Raw genomic sequence first — 17,500 nt, forward strand, 5'->3', positions numbered from 1 at the left:
ACCGTGGATGAGTTACAGTCAGTCGTGGCAGTTGGAGGAAGAGACTGATTCAGAAACAAAAGGAGAGTGATGGAGGGAGGAGAGAGGACATATTAATCTGGGAGAGCAAGACCCGGGGAACAACAGAGTGATGGAGAGCGTGAGGAAGGATTAACACGGAGGGGGGGAACGAGGGAGGGAGGGAGGGAGACAGAGGAACAAGAAAATGACTCATGGGCCGGACGGGGGAGGGGGGGGGGGTGGGAGGGGGGGAGCAGTGAGGAGGACAGGAGCGAGGGATGGGGAAGAGAGGGACAGAAGTGTGTCACACCCGGAGCCTTCTCTCCGCTCAGTGCGCAGAACAGGGGAGGGGTCAGTACCATCACGCTCAAAAAAGTCACCGTGTTCAGAATACCACCGAGAGGGCGGGTCAGGGAAACCAGGAGAGATGGCGTCGGAGAGAGAGAGGAAGGGATGGAGAGAGAGGGAGTCAGAGAGAAAGGGATAGAGAGATAAAGAGAGGGAGGGAGAGAGGGAGAGGGAGGAAGAGAGTGAGAGGGAGGGAGAGAGAGAGAGGAGGAAGAGTGAGAGGGAGGGAGAGAGAGAGAGGAGGAAGAGAGAGAGAGGGGAGGGGGAGGGAGAGAGAGTGAGAGAGAGACGGAAAGAGGGCAGAATTGTGTCACACATAACGATGGTTCGGTTGGGCTCTCCTGTCGAAAGTGAAGCTCCCGTTTCGGTTTTTCGCTGTTTCCACGGGAACGCGCGCGCGCCTGGCGGCTCGGCCCGAGCGTACGGCCTGACCCCCGCAGCTTCGCCGAGGTGAACTCGCAATGGCTACACCCGACGAGCGCCGCGATCAGCAAAGACTCTTTTTACGGGAACGCTGCTCCCTGAGCCATTGTGGTCCGCGAACGGCAGGATTCCCTGCGTTCAGTCAGCTGTGATACCGCTGTGATACCGCTAAATCAAGCCCATTGTCCGAAGAGTGATGTCACTCCAGAACCGCTGGTGTAGCGACATAGCTACATAGCGACGCTATGCTTCCCGAAATTGTACATATGAGTGATTTAGTTCTATAGCATTTATTCACAAATATATATATATATACACACATATTTAAAAATATACTGTAAATAGTACATTTGTGTGTGTGTATGGGTGTGTGTGTATATATAAAGTTGGGACAAAGACATATTTATTTTTGATCTGGCTCTGTACATTTTGGTTTCACCATGTAGGAATTACAGCACTTTTTTTCGTAAATAGTCCGCCCATATTTATTTGTCCCAAACATTATGGAGAGCGCTGTACATACACCGTATATTTATGTATAAACACGCACACGTTTATTTATGAGATAAATATCGGTTCTTATATTGCGCTGGTGCTTCTGTCCTCGAGAGCAGCAGTGTCGGGTTTCCCGCCCGTAGGAAATGAGAGGATTCGGTGAGAGACGGTCGGGTAGCGGGCTCACGTAGGGCCTCTGGGACCCTAACCTCACTTTACAGGCTGCGGCGCAGTCGCTTGGAGTTTATTTTCTCGCTCCAGGCCCTGAACCCGCGGAACGCTCGCTCGTACCGGCCGCTGTAACCGCCACCGGGCCTTCAGAAGCCCGAGCAAATATTTAAAAAGTGCGTTCGAGTGTGCTTGACTGTTTAAAAAAAACAAAAAACCTTGTCGTCCCTCTGCAGGTGGGGCCGGGAACTCCACGTACCCCCGGGGGGCAGGAGGGGGGGCGGGGGGCGGGGGCGAGAACGGGCCCCTCCCGCCCTCCAACGTGGCGGTGATCGCGGGCGCCGCGGGCGGCTCGCTCTTCCTCCTGCTGGTGACCGCCGTCATCTGCGTGGTGTGCTACCGGCGGCGGCACGCCAAGCACTCCGAGTCCCACCACCCGCCGCTCTCCCTCTCCTCGCTCACCAGCCCCAAGAGGGGGGGCGCCGGGGGGGTGGGGCTCGGGATGGGGGGCGGCGGCGGCGGCGGCGGCGGCAACAACAACGGCTCGGAGCCCAGCGACATCATCATCCCGCTGCGGACTTCTGACTCCGCCTACTGCCCGCACTACGAGAAGGTGAGCGGGGACTACGGACACCCCGTCTACATCGTCCAGGAGATGCCCCCCCAGAGCCCCGCCAACATCTACTACAAAGTATGAGACAGGGAGATCGGCTGACCCCCCCCCAAAAGCCCAACCCAACCCATCCTCCGCCAACCCCAACAGCAGCGAACCCCCCCCCCCCCTCCACTCACCCCTCACCCCTCCCTCAGCCCCCCCTGTCTGAAACCCGGATCCTCCAGCTTGCGTCTTTCTCCACGCCGCCACCCCCAAATCGATCGTAGCGTGCGTCGGAACGCCTCGTCTCTCCGGTGCGGCCCGGCCGACGTGCGAAGGCCCAGCGGGTCGCAAAATTCAAATTCACAACCGACCAACCGACCGGCCGAAGGGGGCGAAGGAAAAGACGGGCACTCAGAGTGTGTTCTTCGTTGTTTGACTTTTTTTTTTTCTTTTCTTTTTTTTTTGAGGATTAACAAAATAGTGTGCGGACCTCTGTGACCTTCTTAAAAGTTGAAGTTATCTGCTTTTTAGGTTTTAGTTTGTTTGTTTGTTTGTTTGTTTGTTTCGTTTTTTGTCGTCAGGGGCTTCGGTCCTCTTTGTGAGGAACAAACAAAAAAAAAGAAGAAAAAAAAACAAACCACAACTTACGGAGTCTGGAATCGACCAGTTTGTCAAAGTTATGGTTTTGGTCCAAGCCCACGTTTGGTTGGTCAAGTATTAGTGGTGTTCAGGATCTTGTATATTTTATTAAAGTGCGAGTGAGTAGGTTATATTAATTATGATATTGATCACTGCTGTTACACAGAACGTGTGTGCAGTTTGTGTGTGGTAGTGTGTGTGTGTGTGTGTGTGTGTGAGTGTGTGTATGTGTGCGTGTTTGTGTTAGACCGTTTTAAAACCAAAATGACACAAAAAAGTAAGTGACAAAAGTGAGATTCCAATTTTTTATTGCTATCAACACTTATAGATTATATATAAATATATAAATATACCGTAAATAATTTTTAGATTTTTTTATTGTTTTATTTTTTCACTAAATTTTTGTTGTTAGATTTTTTTTTTTTTTTTAATCTGTCTCTGAGTTTCCGAGATTGTGTTTGCCGTTTCCCCTCTTCCTCTCTTGCTTTGTTATTTAATTTAATTCTTTTTACCATTTTTCTTTGCAAATGGAAGTTGTTTTTTATCTCTCTGCTCTCCCCACGATGCCTCTCCCCACTGCGTGTATTTCTAAAGCTCCTCGTACAGTGCCGTAGTTTTTGAAGTTAGACTTTGTTTGTGGCAGTGCTGAGGTAGAACAATCTATGAAACTTTATAAAGAGCAAACTTTTTTTGAAGAGGGCAGGGGGGGGACAGGGGGGGACGGGATGGGCGGGGAGGGGCAGGGGTGGACGGGGGAAAACTGACACAGGGACGGGGGGAAAGGGCGGGAGTGCAGAAGGAAACTTTTTTAGGAAGGGCGCAGACGTAACGGGAGCATCGGACGAAAGGCGCAGAGAGAGAGGAAGAGAGAAGGAGAGAGAGAGAGGGATTGATGGCTCAGGCGGGGGGGAAAGCATCTTTAAGGGGCTTTAGAAGCAGGCTGGCGGCCGGGTCTTCGGGTGAGCGGCACGCAAACGCAGACGCTGCAATGGCGTCCTGTTGGGCTAACGTTAACACTTAAAGGTACGAGAGGAAGCAGGTCATTTATGCGCAGAAATGCAAAAAAAAAAAACATGTTTATTGCAAACATTCCATGATACTAGCACATGCACAGTCATTTACACACATACACACTCATATGCTCACACACATTCAGACACACACACACACTCGCACAGTTCTCTCCCTCCTGGAAAAATAGGGTTTACAGAAATAAAAAGAAGGTCGAATTCAGCATAAGGGGGGGAAAACTCACAAGCCCAGCTTTGGTCACTGGTCTATTCTCCCGTCAGTAGCGTCCATCTCCTGCACTCGTTTGCAGTCCGTTTGGTATGTTTGTTTTTGTTAACTATGTTCTATTCATGTTTGCAGTTTTTGTATGTTTCATCATGTTGATGCATGTCCCTTTTGGTCTCCATGGCGACAAAAGCCGCCACTGCTTACCATGAACACACACACACACACACACACATGCACACACACACTCACACACACACTCACACACGCACACTCACACACGCACACACACACACTCATATGAAAGTGTTGAGTCAGATTTCCGAGCGCGGGCGCAGTGATTAGACCTGGCTGTGATCCCTGTGCGTTCCCTGGCTTGCTCTGCGTTTCAACATTAATGGACTAATGAAATACGGCTTCGGCCTATCAGGACTCCCGTTGTGGGATGATGATTAGAATTGAAAAACAGCCAATCGCACGAGTGGGTGGAGCCAAGCCACTTTCCAACCAGTGGGAGGGAATCCCTGATTCATTTCAAGGTTCCAGCCAATCCGTACCCTCTGCTGTAATTAGCATGCGCAGGCATGCTCCACTGGTGCAGACGTCGTTCATTTTCTTCAGTACAGTCACACTGGGTTTGAACTTTGACCCCAGTCGCTACTAGCAATGTGTGAAGGCCATTGTAGCTGGCCGAGCTGCAGGACTTCTGTCCTACCAGTGAACATCTTTGTGGGGAACGGTCAGTGAGACACTACCTAGGCCAGTGGTAACCAACCCTGTTCCTGGAGACCTGCCATCCCGTAGGTTTTCATTCCAACCCTAATTTGGTACACCCTGACTCTACAAATTAGCAGCTCAACGAGATCTCTAGCTGTTGAGCGAGGTGCGGCTTTGTTAGGGTTGGAGTGCAAACCTACAGGATGGTAAATCTCCAGTTTGGTCACCGTTGATCTTGGACGTTCAGGAGGAAACCCGACTACATTTGGTTTAAAAGTGAAAGTTTTCTAGCGGACGAGGACCTAGCCTGGCTATATCCGGGTGAAAACCTGAGCCATATTGGGGTTAACCTGGTCCGTTTACGTCAAACCGTCTCTACCTAGACTTCCGACCGGATGTCTAGATTCCAGCTTTTGCTCACCGAGCTGGTATCCTGGCCCTCTTCTTGTGTAGAATAAAAGTGGGTGATAGTGTGTGGTTTGTGATAAGAGGAAGGCCAGGGTGTTCTGATGTGTATTGCAGTCTCTGTGTGTTCTGGTTCCTAGGTTTGTTTAAGGTGCACCCCTCTTTTGTAGGCCCCGGGTGAGGTCATTTGTGTGGAAGACGAAACGCTGACATTGCGGAGAAACCCGGCCGTTTCCGTTTCTGTACCTTCTGACGTTGTTCTTTTTATGTATACGAGACACACCGGACGCAGACAGGACTGACGCTCGACATCGTCATCATCGTCATCGTCGCCATCTTCGTTGTCGTCCTGTGACGCCACGTCCTGCAGACACGGCGAGCAGAGCGAACGTCTCGAGGAGGAGGACATTCTCCAGGACTTCTCTTTTTTTTTTTTTTTTGACGTCGGATGCTCTTGGGATCGCGTTCCATTTCTTTTCCAGCACAGACCCGATCTCTCCCGTGGAGCTCGCGGGACGAAAAAAAAGACGTCCAGCTTTCAGCTTTCAGTCTCCGTTCGGCGCGCTGTGTTTTTCTCCACGGATACCCTTTTTAAAAACTGCTCCGCCCCCCCCTCCCCCCTCTCAGCGTCGGCGTGCGCGAGCGTTGTTGTGCCAATCGGTTGAAAAAAAAAAAAAAAAAAGCGGGGGGGGTGGGGGGAGGGCTTCTGTTGAGATGCTGTGGGACACTGATGTGTGTTCGCTGGTTTCTGTGTCCTTGTGTCGCCGCCCCCACGCGCCTTTTCTCCTTCTTCTCCTGTCCCTCCCCACCTTTCAAAAAAAAAAAAAAAAAAAAAAAGGAGGAGGAAAAGAACAAGTTACATTCCTGCTTTGGAAAAGTGTTGACATAAAAAAAACAAAAAAAAGTTGAAGCACCACACTTGTGCCTTGATGTGTGTTTTTTTTTCCTGTGTGTGCTTGTGCGACTGTGTTTGTGTGCACCTGCGTGTTTGTGTGTGTGTGTGCGTGTGTGTGTTTGTATGTGCGTGTGTGTGTGTGTGTACGTGCACGTGCATATGCATGCGTGTGCGTTTGCTTATGCGTACACACGTTTCTGAGTGCATGCGTATGCATGCTGCTGTGTGTGATTGTGTGCATGCATTTGTGTGTGTGTGCACCGTTCACAACGGTCTCTTAAAAAGGTTTAAAAAGGTCACATTTACAAACCCTTTTACGAGCAGAATCAAACCCAGGTAAGTCCTGTCCACGTCCTCACCCTGTCTCTTACTTCCCTCCATCCCCTCCTCTTTCAGTCCCTTTTAATCTACTGTCTTTCAAATCTACTGATTTCGTTAGCGTTGACTGTTGCTAAGCAACAAGGACAGTGACATACCAGCTCCACTGCGTGACACCTCCCTCCTTTCTCTCTCGAGCCACTCTGGCTGGCTATTGGCTGTTTCCACAGCAACAAGTGGTGTTCAGCGTGCTCTGATTCAAATACGAATTTGAAATCAAATTTTAAAAGTTAATGTGGGAAGAATGAACGAGACGTCCCTGTGAAAAATAAATCGGTAATAAATGCAGATTGGTGCGTTTATTAGGCTGATACCGGCCGTAAAAAAAAATATATATATATACGAGGAGGCTGCAAGGAAGGGGAAACAAAGCAGTGCCCTCTGTGCTTGATACAACCAGAAGAATCTGAATTTAAAAAGCAATCAAATTCCGCATCTCTGAGCGCACAAGTCTCCCGCACAACAATTATTTTTCCAGCACAAGTGTGAATATATGTATTTGTGAGGACGATGCGGGTCTTAAAACTTAAGGATTTACTGTCAAGTCGATGAGTGTTTGTTATACCGAAGGTGTATCAGGGTTTATTATGAGGTGCCAGTGGAAAAATGCACCAGCATTGAATTGAATGAAGCCAAAAGCATAATGACCGACGTCCCTGGATGCACGCGGAGCAAAACGTTCAGCGCTGCGCTGCCTGCAACACGCATGTCCTCATGCATGCGCAAGCCTGCGGTCAGCAACATCGTCTGCATGCATGTTCCACGATCAATGCGCACAATGCCAGGTGTGCACGCACACTGAGCACGCTGCGTGTGTGTGTGAATGGTGGGTGCAAGCACATTCGTGTGGCAAGCGTGTTGAGTGCGCAACTCACGTGTGTAAGAAATCCGCAGGATGCATGCATGCATGCATGCATGCAGGATAAATGCGATGCTGTGAGCACGCTACAGTAAACACGAGCACGCTGGTGTCTGCGCACCTGATGACGACGTGTTCGTCGCAACAGTGTGTTAGGAGAAAACATTTTAAACAGTGTCATGTTTAAATACATTTCCTTGAGTCTGAAATACTCGTTAAGTGTTTATAACTCAAATCTTGGCCTTCAGGAGATTGGCATGTTTTTTGTTTTGTTTTCTTCTTTTCTTTGTTTTGTTTATCAGGCCGGTCTCGGCCCAGCTGAAGGCAGGTGGGGATGTTGACCACGGTCTGGTTCTTCTGAAAGACGTGTCCCCCTGGTCTGCAGCCCGACGTCTTCCCTCTCCTCTAAATCAGAACAAACAAACAAACAAACAAACGCCGGTTATTGGTAATCACGGTGGTGATGACAAGTGCAGCTGGGATGGGTAAATATGGAAGCGATGGGGGGAGAGAAGAGAGAGAGAGAGAGAGAGAGAAAGGGAGGGTTGTCTCGCTCTCAGAAAATAAAAAAACAGGAAGAGAGAGAGAGAGAGAGGGTCTGAGAATTTGCATTCGGTGCTGGAGGGGAATCTTGGCGTTAATTGCAGTTGATTAACTTGTTAATATTCCTGTGTGATAACTGCAGTCATGTTCGATTGCTGAAATCTAGTTTGGTGTCTACTAGGCGGGGGGGTGGAAGGGCGGGGGTGGGTGGGGGGGGATGCATTCATACACACACGCACACACAGACACACATACACACACACATACAACCACCCCCACACACACATGCACACACACACACACACACACACACCACACACACACTCTACACACACACACACACATACACACACACATCACACACACACACTACCACACATACACACACACACACACATCCACACACACACACACATCACAACACACCACACACCACACACACACAGCCACCACACACACACACTCACACACACATCATCACAAACACACCTAACACTCACCACACACACGCACTCACTCCTCTCATGGGTCATGAGAGGATTTGCTATCTGGCTGTGATTAATCTCCACGTGGAGACGGCTCGCCTTCAGCTTTCATTTCTGGGTCGTGGCGTGAGCACCCCCCCCCACCCCGCCGCCCCCCCACCGCGCCCGCCACCCCCCATCGCCGCCGCCCCCCCCGCCCCCCCACACCCGAGCAACATTTACAGCGCTTTAAGAACACGTGACGCTGCTTCGCCTGCTAGCCGTTGGTGCTGCTACTGACACAGTGTGAAAGTACCCGCGTCAAGTAGATTATTTTTATTTTATTTATCTTTTTTAACGTAAAAATTTTTCTTGCTGTGTAGGAATGCGAAGGCTATTTTTTATCGAACCCTTGGTCTCGTTTCTGCAATCGTTCTTTCTGTCGTCGGTATCGGAATCCGTTTAATTTAACCGTCCAGGACTCGATCCCCGTTACAGCTGGCGTTCGGGATGCGGAGAGGGCGCGTGTGCAGAGACGTTGGGTGCAAGGGAGCAGTGATGGATCGCCCTTCCTACAACCCAAAAATTCACCCAGTCCACTTTTCCGGTGAAACCGACTCAACTTCCTGAATTTGTCTCCTGCTCACCCCCTTCTCCCTCTCCTGCTCACCCCTTCTCCCTCTCCTGCTCACCCCCTTCTCCTTCTCCTCTCACCCCCTTCTCCTTCTCCTGCTCGCCCCTTCTCCCTCTCCTGCTCACCCCTTCTCCCTCTCCTGCTCACCCCTTCTCCTCTCCTGCTCACCCCCCTTCTCCTTCTCCTGCTCACCCTTCCCCCTCTCCTGCTCACCCCTTCTCCTTCTCCTGCTCACCCCTTCTCCCTCTCCTGCTCACCCCTTCTCCCTCTCCTGCTCACCCCCTTCCCCCTCTCCTGCTCACCCCTTCTCCCTCTCCTGCTGCGCCCCTTCTCCTTCTCCTGCTCACCCCCTTCTCCCTCTCCTGCTCGCCCCTTCTCCTTCTCCTACTCACCCCCTTCTCCTTCTCCTGCTCACCCCCTCTCCCTCTCCTGCTCACCCCTTCTCCTCTCCTGCTCACCCCCTTCTCCCTCTCCTGCTACCCCCTTCTCCTTCTCCTGCTCACCCCTTCCCCTCTCGCTGCTCACCTTCCTTCTCCTTCTCCTGCTCACCCCCTTCTCCCTCTCCTGCTCACCCTCTCCCTCCCTGCTCACCCCCTTCTCCCTCTCCTGCTCACCCCTTCTCCCTCTCCTGCTCACCCCTTCTCCCTCTCCTGCTCACCCCCTTCTCCCTCTCCTGCTCACCCCCTTCTCCTTCTCCTGCTCACCCCTTCTCCCTCTCCTGCTCACCCCCTTCTCCCTCTCCTGCTCGCCCCCTTCTCCCTCTCCTGCTCACCCCCTTCTCCCTCTCCTGCTCACCCCCTTCTCCCTCTCCTGCTCACCCCCTTCTCCCTCTCCTTTCCCCTGAAGTAAAGGCGAGCGGTCTTCATGTGATTAAATGACCACCCTCCCCTCCAACCATCACCACCACCACCACCTCCACCCTCCCCTCCCCTCCCACCACCACCACCACCACCCTCCCCTCCAACCTCCACCTCCTGCCCTAGTTCTTTACTGTGGCAGCTGCGACCTTTGACCTCTCCGCTTGTGGAATGCGTGTGAGGGAGAGTGGGGACGGGGACAGGGATGGGGGGATGGCGGTGAGGGTGGGGGGGGGGTGGGGGGGGCGGTGGGGAGGCGGGCCGGGGGGGGTCTCTTTCTTTCCCCCCCCTGCAAACAACAAAAGCTGTCAAACGAACAATAAGGGCTGAAAAAAAAGAATGTGTTCAGAGAGGCAGTGAGCCATGTTAGTGTGCAAACCCGGGGAAGCGGAGGAAGAGATGGAGGGAGGGAGCGGAGAGAGAGCTGGGCGAGGGGGGGAGAGGGGGAGAGGGGGAGGGGGGGGGGTCTGTTTTGTCTAGATTTCTTTCCAGCATCCGTTCCGTTCTCAGAAATAGAACTTCGCGTGCGGAACGCAAGAGCGCGGTGACATTCGCGGAGCTTCAAGCCATGATCATTTAGAGCAGCGGGGCGGAGAGGCTTAAATATACGTGTTTTAAAAAAACATTTAAAAAAAGAAGAGATATTCGCAGCGTTGCGACTTTAAAAGCTCAGTCAAAGACGCGCTTTATTTCGGGGTTCACGCGGAGCGGGAAGGTGGCTCCCGTCTGAAACAGGCCCTCCCGGCTCCACTGAGCGCGTGCGGCTCTGCGCGCAGCAGGCCACAGAGGGGCCCGCGTCGTCTGCAATTTCGGCACAGTGTACGCGCAGAGGAGCCCGGCCCGAACCCTCCTTTTTTTTTTTCCAGGGGCTGACAGTCTACCGCTCTTCTCTCTCCTCTCCTCTCCTCCTTCCTGGCATCTGGAGGGGAGGAGGAAGAGAGGAGAAAAAAGAAAAAAAACGGCGCAATCTTTGTTCAGATTTCCAGCGGCATCAAATGAGTGTAATCATGTTTTCCTGCTGTAATCGCGTGTTTGTGTGCAAGCGCCGCTTATTATTCCCCCCCCCTCCTCCCCGCTCCCCCCACCCACTCCCCCCGTTCCTGCTCAAGATGAAACAGGTGGTCTCTGGAAATAAGCCCCTCCTCTTTTCAACTATTATTCAGTCCCCTGCTCTCTCTCTCTCTCTCTCTCTCTTTCTGTCTCCTCCTCCTCTCACAACAATAGGTGAAAGACCCTTTCTGATGCTTTCGGAGTCACGCAAGCCCTACCCCTCCTCCCACCCCTCCCTCTCCATCCTCCTCTTCTCTCACCCTCTCTCTCCTCTCTCTCTCCCTCCCTCTCTTTCTATTTCTCTCTTTCTTCTCACACAACAGCTGCCAGGACTCTTTGGAGAGAAAATGATGCGTGTCCAAAACTGCTGTGCTTTCATAGCTTCCGTCTCTCTCTCTCTCTCCCTCTCCCTCTCTCTCTCCATCTCCCTCTCTCTCTCCCCGTCCCTCTCTCTCCCTCTCTCCCCCCTCTCTCTCGCTCTCTCTCTCTCTCTCACACCTCTCCTGACTCGGCTTCTCTCTCGCCCCGATCGCCCCGCTCCGCGCTGATACAGAGCTCAGCACAAACGAAATGAGATTTCCTGCCTTTCACTTCGCCTCACGCCCCGGTGTTCTTACACTGCAGACCGTGTGTATGGGCGCGTGCTCACACACACACTCACACACACACACACAGCTCACACACACATTCACACACACACACACACACACCAAGCTCACACACACACACACACACACACACCAAGCTCACACACACACACACACACACACAGCTCATACGCTCATACACACACACACACACACACACACACACACAGCTCAAACGCTCACACACACACACACACACACACACACACAGCTCATACGCTCATACACACACACACACACACACACACACACAGCTCATACACACACACACACACACAGCTCATACGCTCATACACACACACACACTGAGCTCATACACACACACACAACTCAGACACACATATGCACTAAAACACATCGACACTAACACACACACAGTGGTATCCAGGAATCCCTTTAGTAAATTATGATACACCTTTAACATTAGTCACAGTCACACAGGGACCAGTCTAGAGGTTGGAGCATAATTCAGCACAGTGTGCTTTTGAGATATTGCTCCTACGTTTTTCAAATTCCAAATTATCAATATTATTCCCTGGTTATTATTTATTAAATTACTGCATAAGTCGTAAGATATTTATGAATAATATTCAGATTTAACAGTAAATAGAATGTATTAAATTACAAAATTGAAGACAGCCTTGTCCCTATCATGAGCGTTCAAATCTGTAAATCTGTAAAAAAGGTTTTTTTTTTGGCAACATGTGTATGAAATTGAGTGTTTCTGAAGTTCCTGTTGAAGTGGAAACATCCCAGTGCCGTCTTTATTCTTTTATCAAAGGCTAACGATTGCAATCTTTCTCACGTCATTTTTCTTTCCGAATAGTTTCTGGCGTGTTGATTACCATATACCCCCCTTGTCTGCTCCCCCCTCCCTTCCCCCCTTACCCCCCCCCCCCGCCCCCCAACCCCCACACAAACGTGCGGTGACACGCAACGGGGTCCACACAGTCGTCGCTGTTACCGACCGCACAGCGGGAGGGTTCCCCCAAAAACACTTCCCCCCTACCCCCCTTTCCTTTTCACCCCGCCTCCAGTGCCTACCGCTGTACCCCATGTGGATATGACCCCGTGACCCCCACTGCCACACATAGTGTCCATCTGCCACAGAGAGGGTAAGGGGGGGGGGGTGTCTAAAGGGACACAGCTGACAGGAGGCTGCCCCCCCCGTGAGATATCACCCATTTCTTCACGGGGGGGGGAGAAGACAGGATGCCGAGAGCTATCGAACCCTTTGCCAAAAAACTGTCCCGCCTCTACATTTCCCCCGGCCCAAAAAACTTCCCTTCTAAACTGTGGTGTTTTGGGGGGGGTTTTTTTATGTTGTTTGTTTTGTTATTATCATTATAATAATAATTTCACAGTCGTTTACGAGCTGGGTTCATTCCTTCGTTGATCGTCGAAAAATATCGAGTGACAAACAAAGTGGCCAAGCCCCTCGGCAGGTTAAATTAGTCAGGAACGGAAGCATGATGTTTCCCTGGTTCGCAGCTCCGTGATAGTTTCTGTGGTTAATTGGCTGCCTTGCTGCAGAAAAGATGCAGTGCTTTTTTACTCTCTCTCTCTCTCTCTCTCTCTTCTCTCTTTCTGTCTCTGTATCTCTCCCTCTCTTTGTCTCAATGTTTATATACCATAAAGCTTCCTTTGTTCAGTTTTGCCAACCGGATAACATTGCAGAAGCATGAATTCTTTTGCATTAGTTGGGATAGTTACCGCACTAACCATGTGCCAAATATTGATACCGTCACAGTTTTGGTTTTTTATATATATATATATATATATATATATTTATTTATTTTTTTTTTATAACAGTACTTTGACAGTGACAATGACATTTTGTACCGTATACAAAAGTTTGGCGTATACTTACTTGTGACTAAATTTAATTCAGTACACCAGAAACGCGTTTTGAAAGCATGGCGTTGAAAATTATGGTGGCGTATGCATCTGGGAAAACCAACTCGAAAATGCATCATTAAAATCAGAACTAAACAGATAAAGAAAACTGGGCTGACACTGTTACTAAACAGCCAAGGTAAACATGAGAAAATATTTTTTTTTGTTAATCATTAAACATAACGGTCATAAAACATAAAACGGTAATGGGCGTGAGAACATTCGGGGATGTGTTGGGACCCCCAAAACTTACTGCCACGAGGAGCCAGTTATGCAGCCAAAGCTATTTTCTCACCTCTCAGAAAAACCCGGCTGGTCGTGGCAATATTATGACAACACAGAAAATGTTAATGGAGTCTGAGAGGGTAAGTAAGAGCGGGGAACGAACGTGCTGGGCTGGGTGCATGGGTAACTGTCTGATACAGACCTCCATTTTACTTTCAGGCTACTATGTCTGATACCCCCCCCCCCACCCCCCACCTCCCCCAACACCTCTCATCCCCCCCCCTCCTCTCTTCACATCCCACCTTGCTATGAAAACCTAATTTCCTCCTGTGCCCCCAGCAATATGTACAGTGTAAATTGCCTGAGGTTTTGGTGACAGTGTGTGTGTGTGTGTGACAGTGTGTGCTTGTGTGTGTGTGTGTATGTGTGTGTGTGTGCATGTGTGTGTGCGTGTCTGTGTGTGTGTGTGTGTGTGGCACATGTCCAGGCCAGTCAGGCAGGGTTCCAGCGCTCAGACATTTAAAAGTCCGACTGTCAGTCAGTCAGGGAGTCCCAGCTGGATGGAGGCCATGGTGAAGAGGAGGGCGGGGGGGGCGGGGGCAAGGGGGGGGGGGTGTTAATGAAGGTTTCGTGCCAAGAGCGGTCTCCCCACTTGAGACGCCCCTACCCTCAGTAGCACCCCCCCCCCTCCCCTCCCCCAGGTACTTCTGGCCCTGTCTATGCTCTCTTGAATTTTTTTGTCTTCTTTGGATAAGAGCAATTCTAGAATAATGTGCTGCACATGGGCCTACAGAATGGAGAGGGCTTTTTTCTGCACGGCAGAATGTCCATACAGGAGAATGGACTCTGAAAACTGCAGTATATCTGTGATAGAAAGCTGTGATTAGGCATTCACGTCAGTATATTTGACTACAGTGACTGGACATTAATATCAACAGATAGCATCGGTTTCACAGAATGCCATTGACTGAACTTAGATATCAGTGTTCCATAATATAGCAATAATTGCAGGACATTAATATCAGTATAATTGAGTGCTGTGATTGGACTACAATATCCGTGCAGTGTCGGAGATGGACTGCAACGTCTGCATGATAGAATTTATGGAACAGGCTGTGACTTCAGTAAATCAGAATATAATAATTAGCAGCCATTAAGATCAGTATATACTGCTGTGTAGTGACTGGAAATTACAATATGCTGGTGCAGTAGAATGACCCGAATATAAGATAACAGAATATGGTGTCTGGAATTAGTAGGTATCTATTATATTGGCATTTTTTACATAGTAACCGTTTATTAAGCTGGATATATACCGAAGCAGTGCAGGTTGAGTACCTTGCTCAAGGGGTTCAAAGGCAGTGTCCTACCTGGGAATCAAACCTGTGATGTTTGGGTTGCAAGACCAGCTCCTTACCCGTTATACTTCACTGCCACCCAATGTGTTCAGGCTGGAAATCGAGCCAGAAACCTTGAAGCCTCAGTTCCCTGCCCACTGACACTGCCCTGCCAATGCCCCATGTACCAACCATCGTCCCTGTACCACAGAAGAAGAAAGAGTGAGCAGTATAACCAGCTGTCTGTTGCAGTTAGTAAAGGAAGAGCTTCCCTGATCAGTACCTGCTCTCTACACTGCCACTGCCCCACGTACACTAGCCCTCGTCCCTGTACCACAGAAGAAGAAATAGCCCTGGGGGTCTTTGTCCTTCCAGCAGCGAGCAGTGTAGGCGTCTCCTGCAGTTAGTAAAGGAAGAGGTTCCCAGACCTGCTCTCTACACTGCCACCGCTACAAGTACGCTAGCCCTCGTCCCTGTACCACAGAAGAAGAAATAGCCCTGGGGGTCCTTGTCCTTCCAGCAGCGAGCAGTATGACCAACCGTCTCCTGCAGTTAGCAACGGAAGAGCTTCCCCAGATCAGCGCCGCGTATGTCCGATAGCGTCCGCGCGGTCCACCCGACTGTTCTGGGAACAGTCTGTCATCCGCCTCTTATTGTTGCGGCTGTTACCGCCCCCCCCCCCCACCCCGATAGACAACGACTGGGGCTTTTTTTTTCGCCGACGTATCCATTTAATTAACCACCAGATGAATTATTTATCGTGGGCCGGGGGGCTAGAGATAATTATAACGATCAGGATAATTATGTTTATTTTCCTTTATTGTATTAAGATGTCAATAGCTCGCTTCGCATTGCGGGCACGTCCCCTGGGTTTCCGGAAGTATTTAGCATTGTATATGTATTTTTATTTTTACCCTTTTAGAAGAGTGAGTCTCGGGGTGGGGTATAAAAAGAATGGTGGTCAAATGAAATGGCTCAGCCACAACAACCACCTTGGGTGGACAATGGTCGGCCATTTTGATGCACTAAAATACACATTTATTACCTTTTTCAATCATAATCCACATGGGCTTCACACCGAATCTCTACATTCCAGCTCGCTGGCCTTTTGTCTTTGGCTCACAGCTCAGAGATGCTCCTCGAAGCCTCAGAAGGGTCTGTTAGACGGTCCTTGTAGTCTGAGAGAGACCTCTCACGGCTCTCTCTCTCTCTGGGGCTCCCAAAAAGCACAGCCCCAATGTATACATTTTGGAAGTGGTCCTTAAACAAGGGGGTCGATGGAGACGGGACGTCTGAAGCAGGTGTTTAGGATTCTCCGGGGGTGGGGGGGGGGGGGGGGTGGGGGGGGCTGCTCCGGAGAAACGGGAGTAACTTTGTTCCCGGAAGCGCAGTAGTTAGCCTCGTTTTGATTGGACGCCCGGCGGCGCGGATCGATGCGCGGCGTGCCGTCCTGCTGTTCCCGTCTCGGGGGCCTGGAGATTTGGGAGGGCCCGTCAGGGGGACTGGTTAGGGCCGTCTCAGAGAGGGACTTCGTTTCGGGGGGTGGGGGCGGGGGGGGGGGGTGGTTACTACTATGGCTGTCTCGAAATTAACTGAAGAGCGTGCTGGACACACACAGCGCTGTCCGCCTACGCTTCGTCAGAAACGCCAACCCGCCCCCCCGCCCCCCTCCGCGAGCGTGACTGCATTCTCCGACCCCTCGCCCCCCGCCCCCCGCCCCTCGCCCCCCGCCCCCCTCGCCCACGCGCCTCGCTGTCGGAAACGCCGCGCTGGCTGACACGCGTCCTTAGGCCCCGCCCCCCTCGCCCACATGCGTCGGCCTCGCGCCCGGCACGGGCCACGGGGGCGTGGCGCCGTCTGGGGGGACCCGGGGGGGCACCGGGGGCAAGCGGTGGGGACCAAGGGAAGGGGAAGAGGCAGGAGGGGGGTCGTGTTTGTTTATTTAGTGCCGCCCACTCGTGGCTGCTGGTGCATTCTGGGATAGCGTGGGCGTGGGAACACAGACGGGTAGAGAACAGCGACGGCGCCCTAATGAACTCCTAAGTGCCTCGCGGGGCCTGACTCTCAGAAGGGCTCAGGACACGCGGTCTGCCTATGAAATCGAACACATGTGGAAATAATGATATTACAGAGTGGAGTGTGCGGCAGCGTGAAGCCGACTTATGATTGGACGTCACGGTCGCCATGGCAGCGCTGAAACATTCGCTCGAACACACAAATGAGATCAGCGCACGCTCATTCCAAACTGCTGATGTGCTGAAAGAGGAGGGTGGTCATTGGAGCGGCCATTTTGACTTTTTGTGGTAACTAGCTCTGGGTGTGAAATCCGCTTTGAGTTGTGGCAAGCGTGATACTGGTTTTCTGGTGTTTTGTTTGGCTTGTGTGTGTATACATGCGCATGCAGTACGTACATGTGTAGGTGTGGTTGTGTGTGTGTGTGTGTGTGTGTGTGTGTGTGTGTGAGCGTGCGTGTTTGATTGTCCTGTTTCTGTGTCTGTTGGAGTAAAAAGCAGCCGAAACACTTTTAATTTCTCAAAATTAATAAATAAGTGCTTGATAAATAAACAAATAAATTAAGAGAGAGAGGATAGTGGGGAAAATTTTAATTTCGCACTCGGGCACCCACAAGAGAGGGGTGAGTGTGTATGTGTGTGTGTGTGTGTGTGTGAGAGTGTGTGAGTGTGTG

The 17,500-nt window shown here is 51.0% G+C and overlaps 1 protein-coding gene across 2 annotated transcripts in view; it reads left to right on the forward strand.

Annotated features, from left to right (window-relative positions):
- The window catches only part of efnb3b (ephrin-B3b), a 76,330-nt gene extending 70,383 nt beyond the window's left edge, over window positions 1-5,947 (forward strand). The window contains exons 5-6 of one of the 2 annotated variants that reach the window (XM_064325631.1): window positions 1,671-2,047; window positions 5,200-5,947. In XM_064325631.1, the coding sequence (XP_064181701.1) occupies window positions 1,671-2,047; window positions 5,200-5,331 (509 nt within the window). In that variant the 3' untranslated portion in view covers window positions 5,332-5,947. Of the gene's footprint in view, window positions 1-1,670; window positions 3,375-5,199 lie in introns of those variants that run through there. The other variant, XM_064325632.1, reaches the window with a different exon arrangement.
- Window positions 5,948-17,500: the final 11,553 nt, after the last annotated feature.

This window comes from Anguilla rostrata, chromosome 3, assembly GCF_018555375.3.
Source record: "Anguilla rostrata isolate EN2019 chromosome 3, ASM1855537v3, whole genome shotgun sequence".
Classification (NCBI taxonomy): Eukaryota; Metazoa; Chordata; class Actinopteri; order Anguilliformes; family Anguillidae; genus Anguilla; species Anguilla rostrata.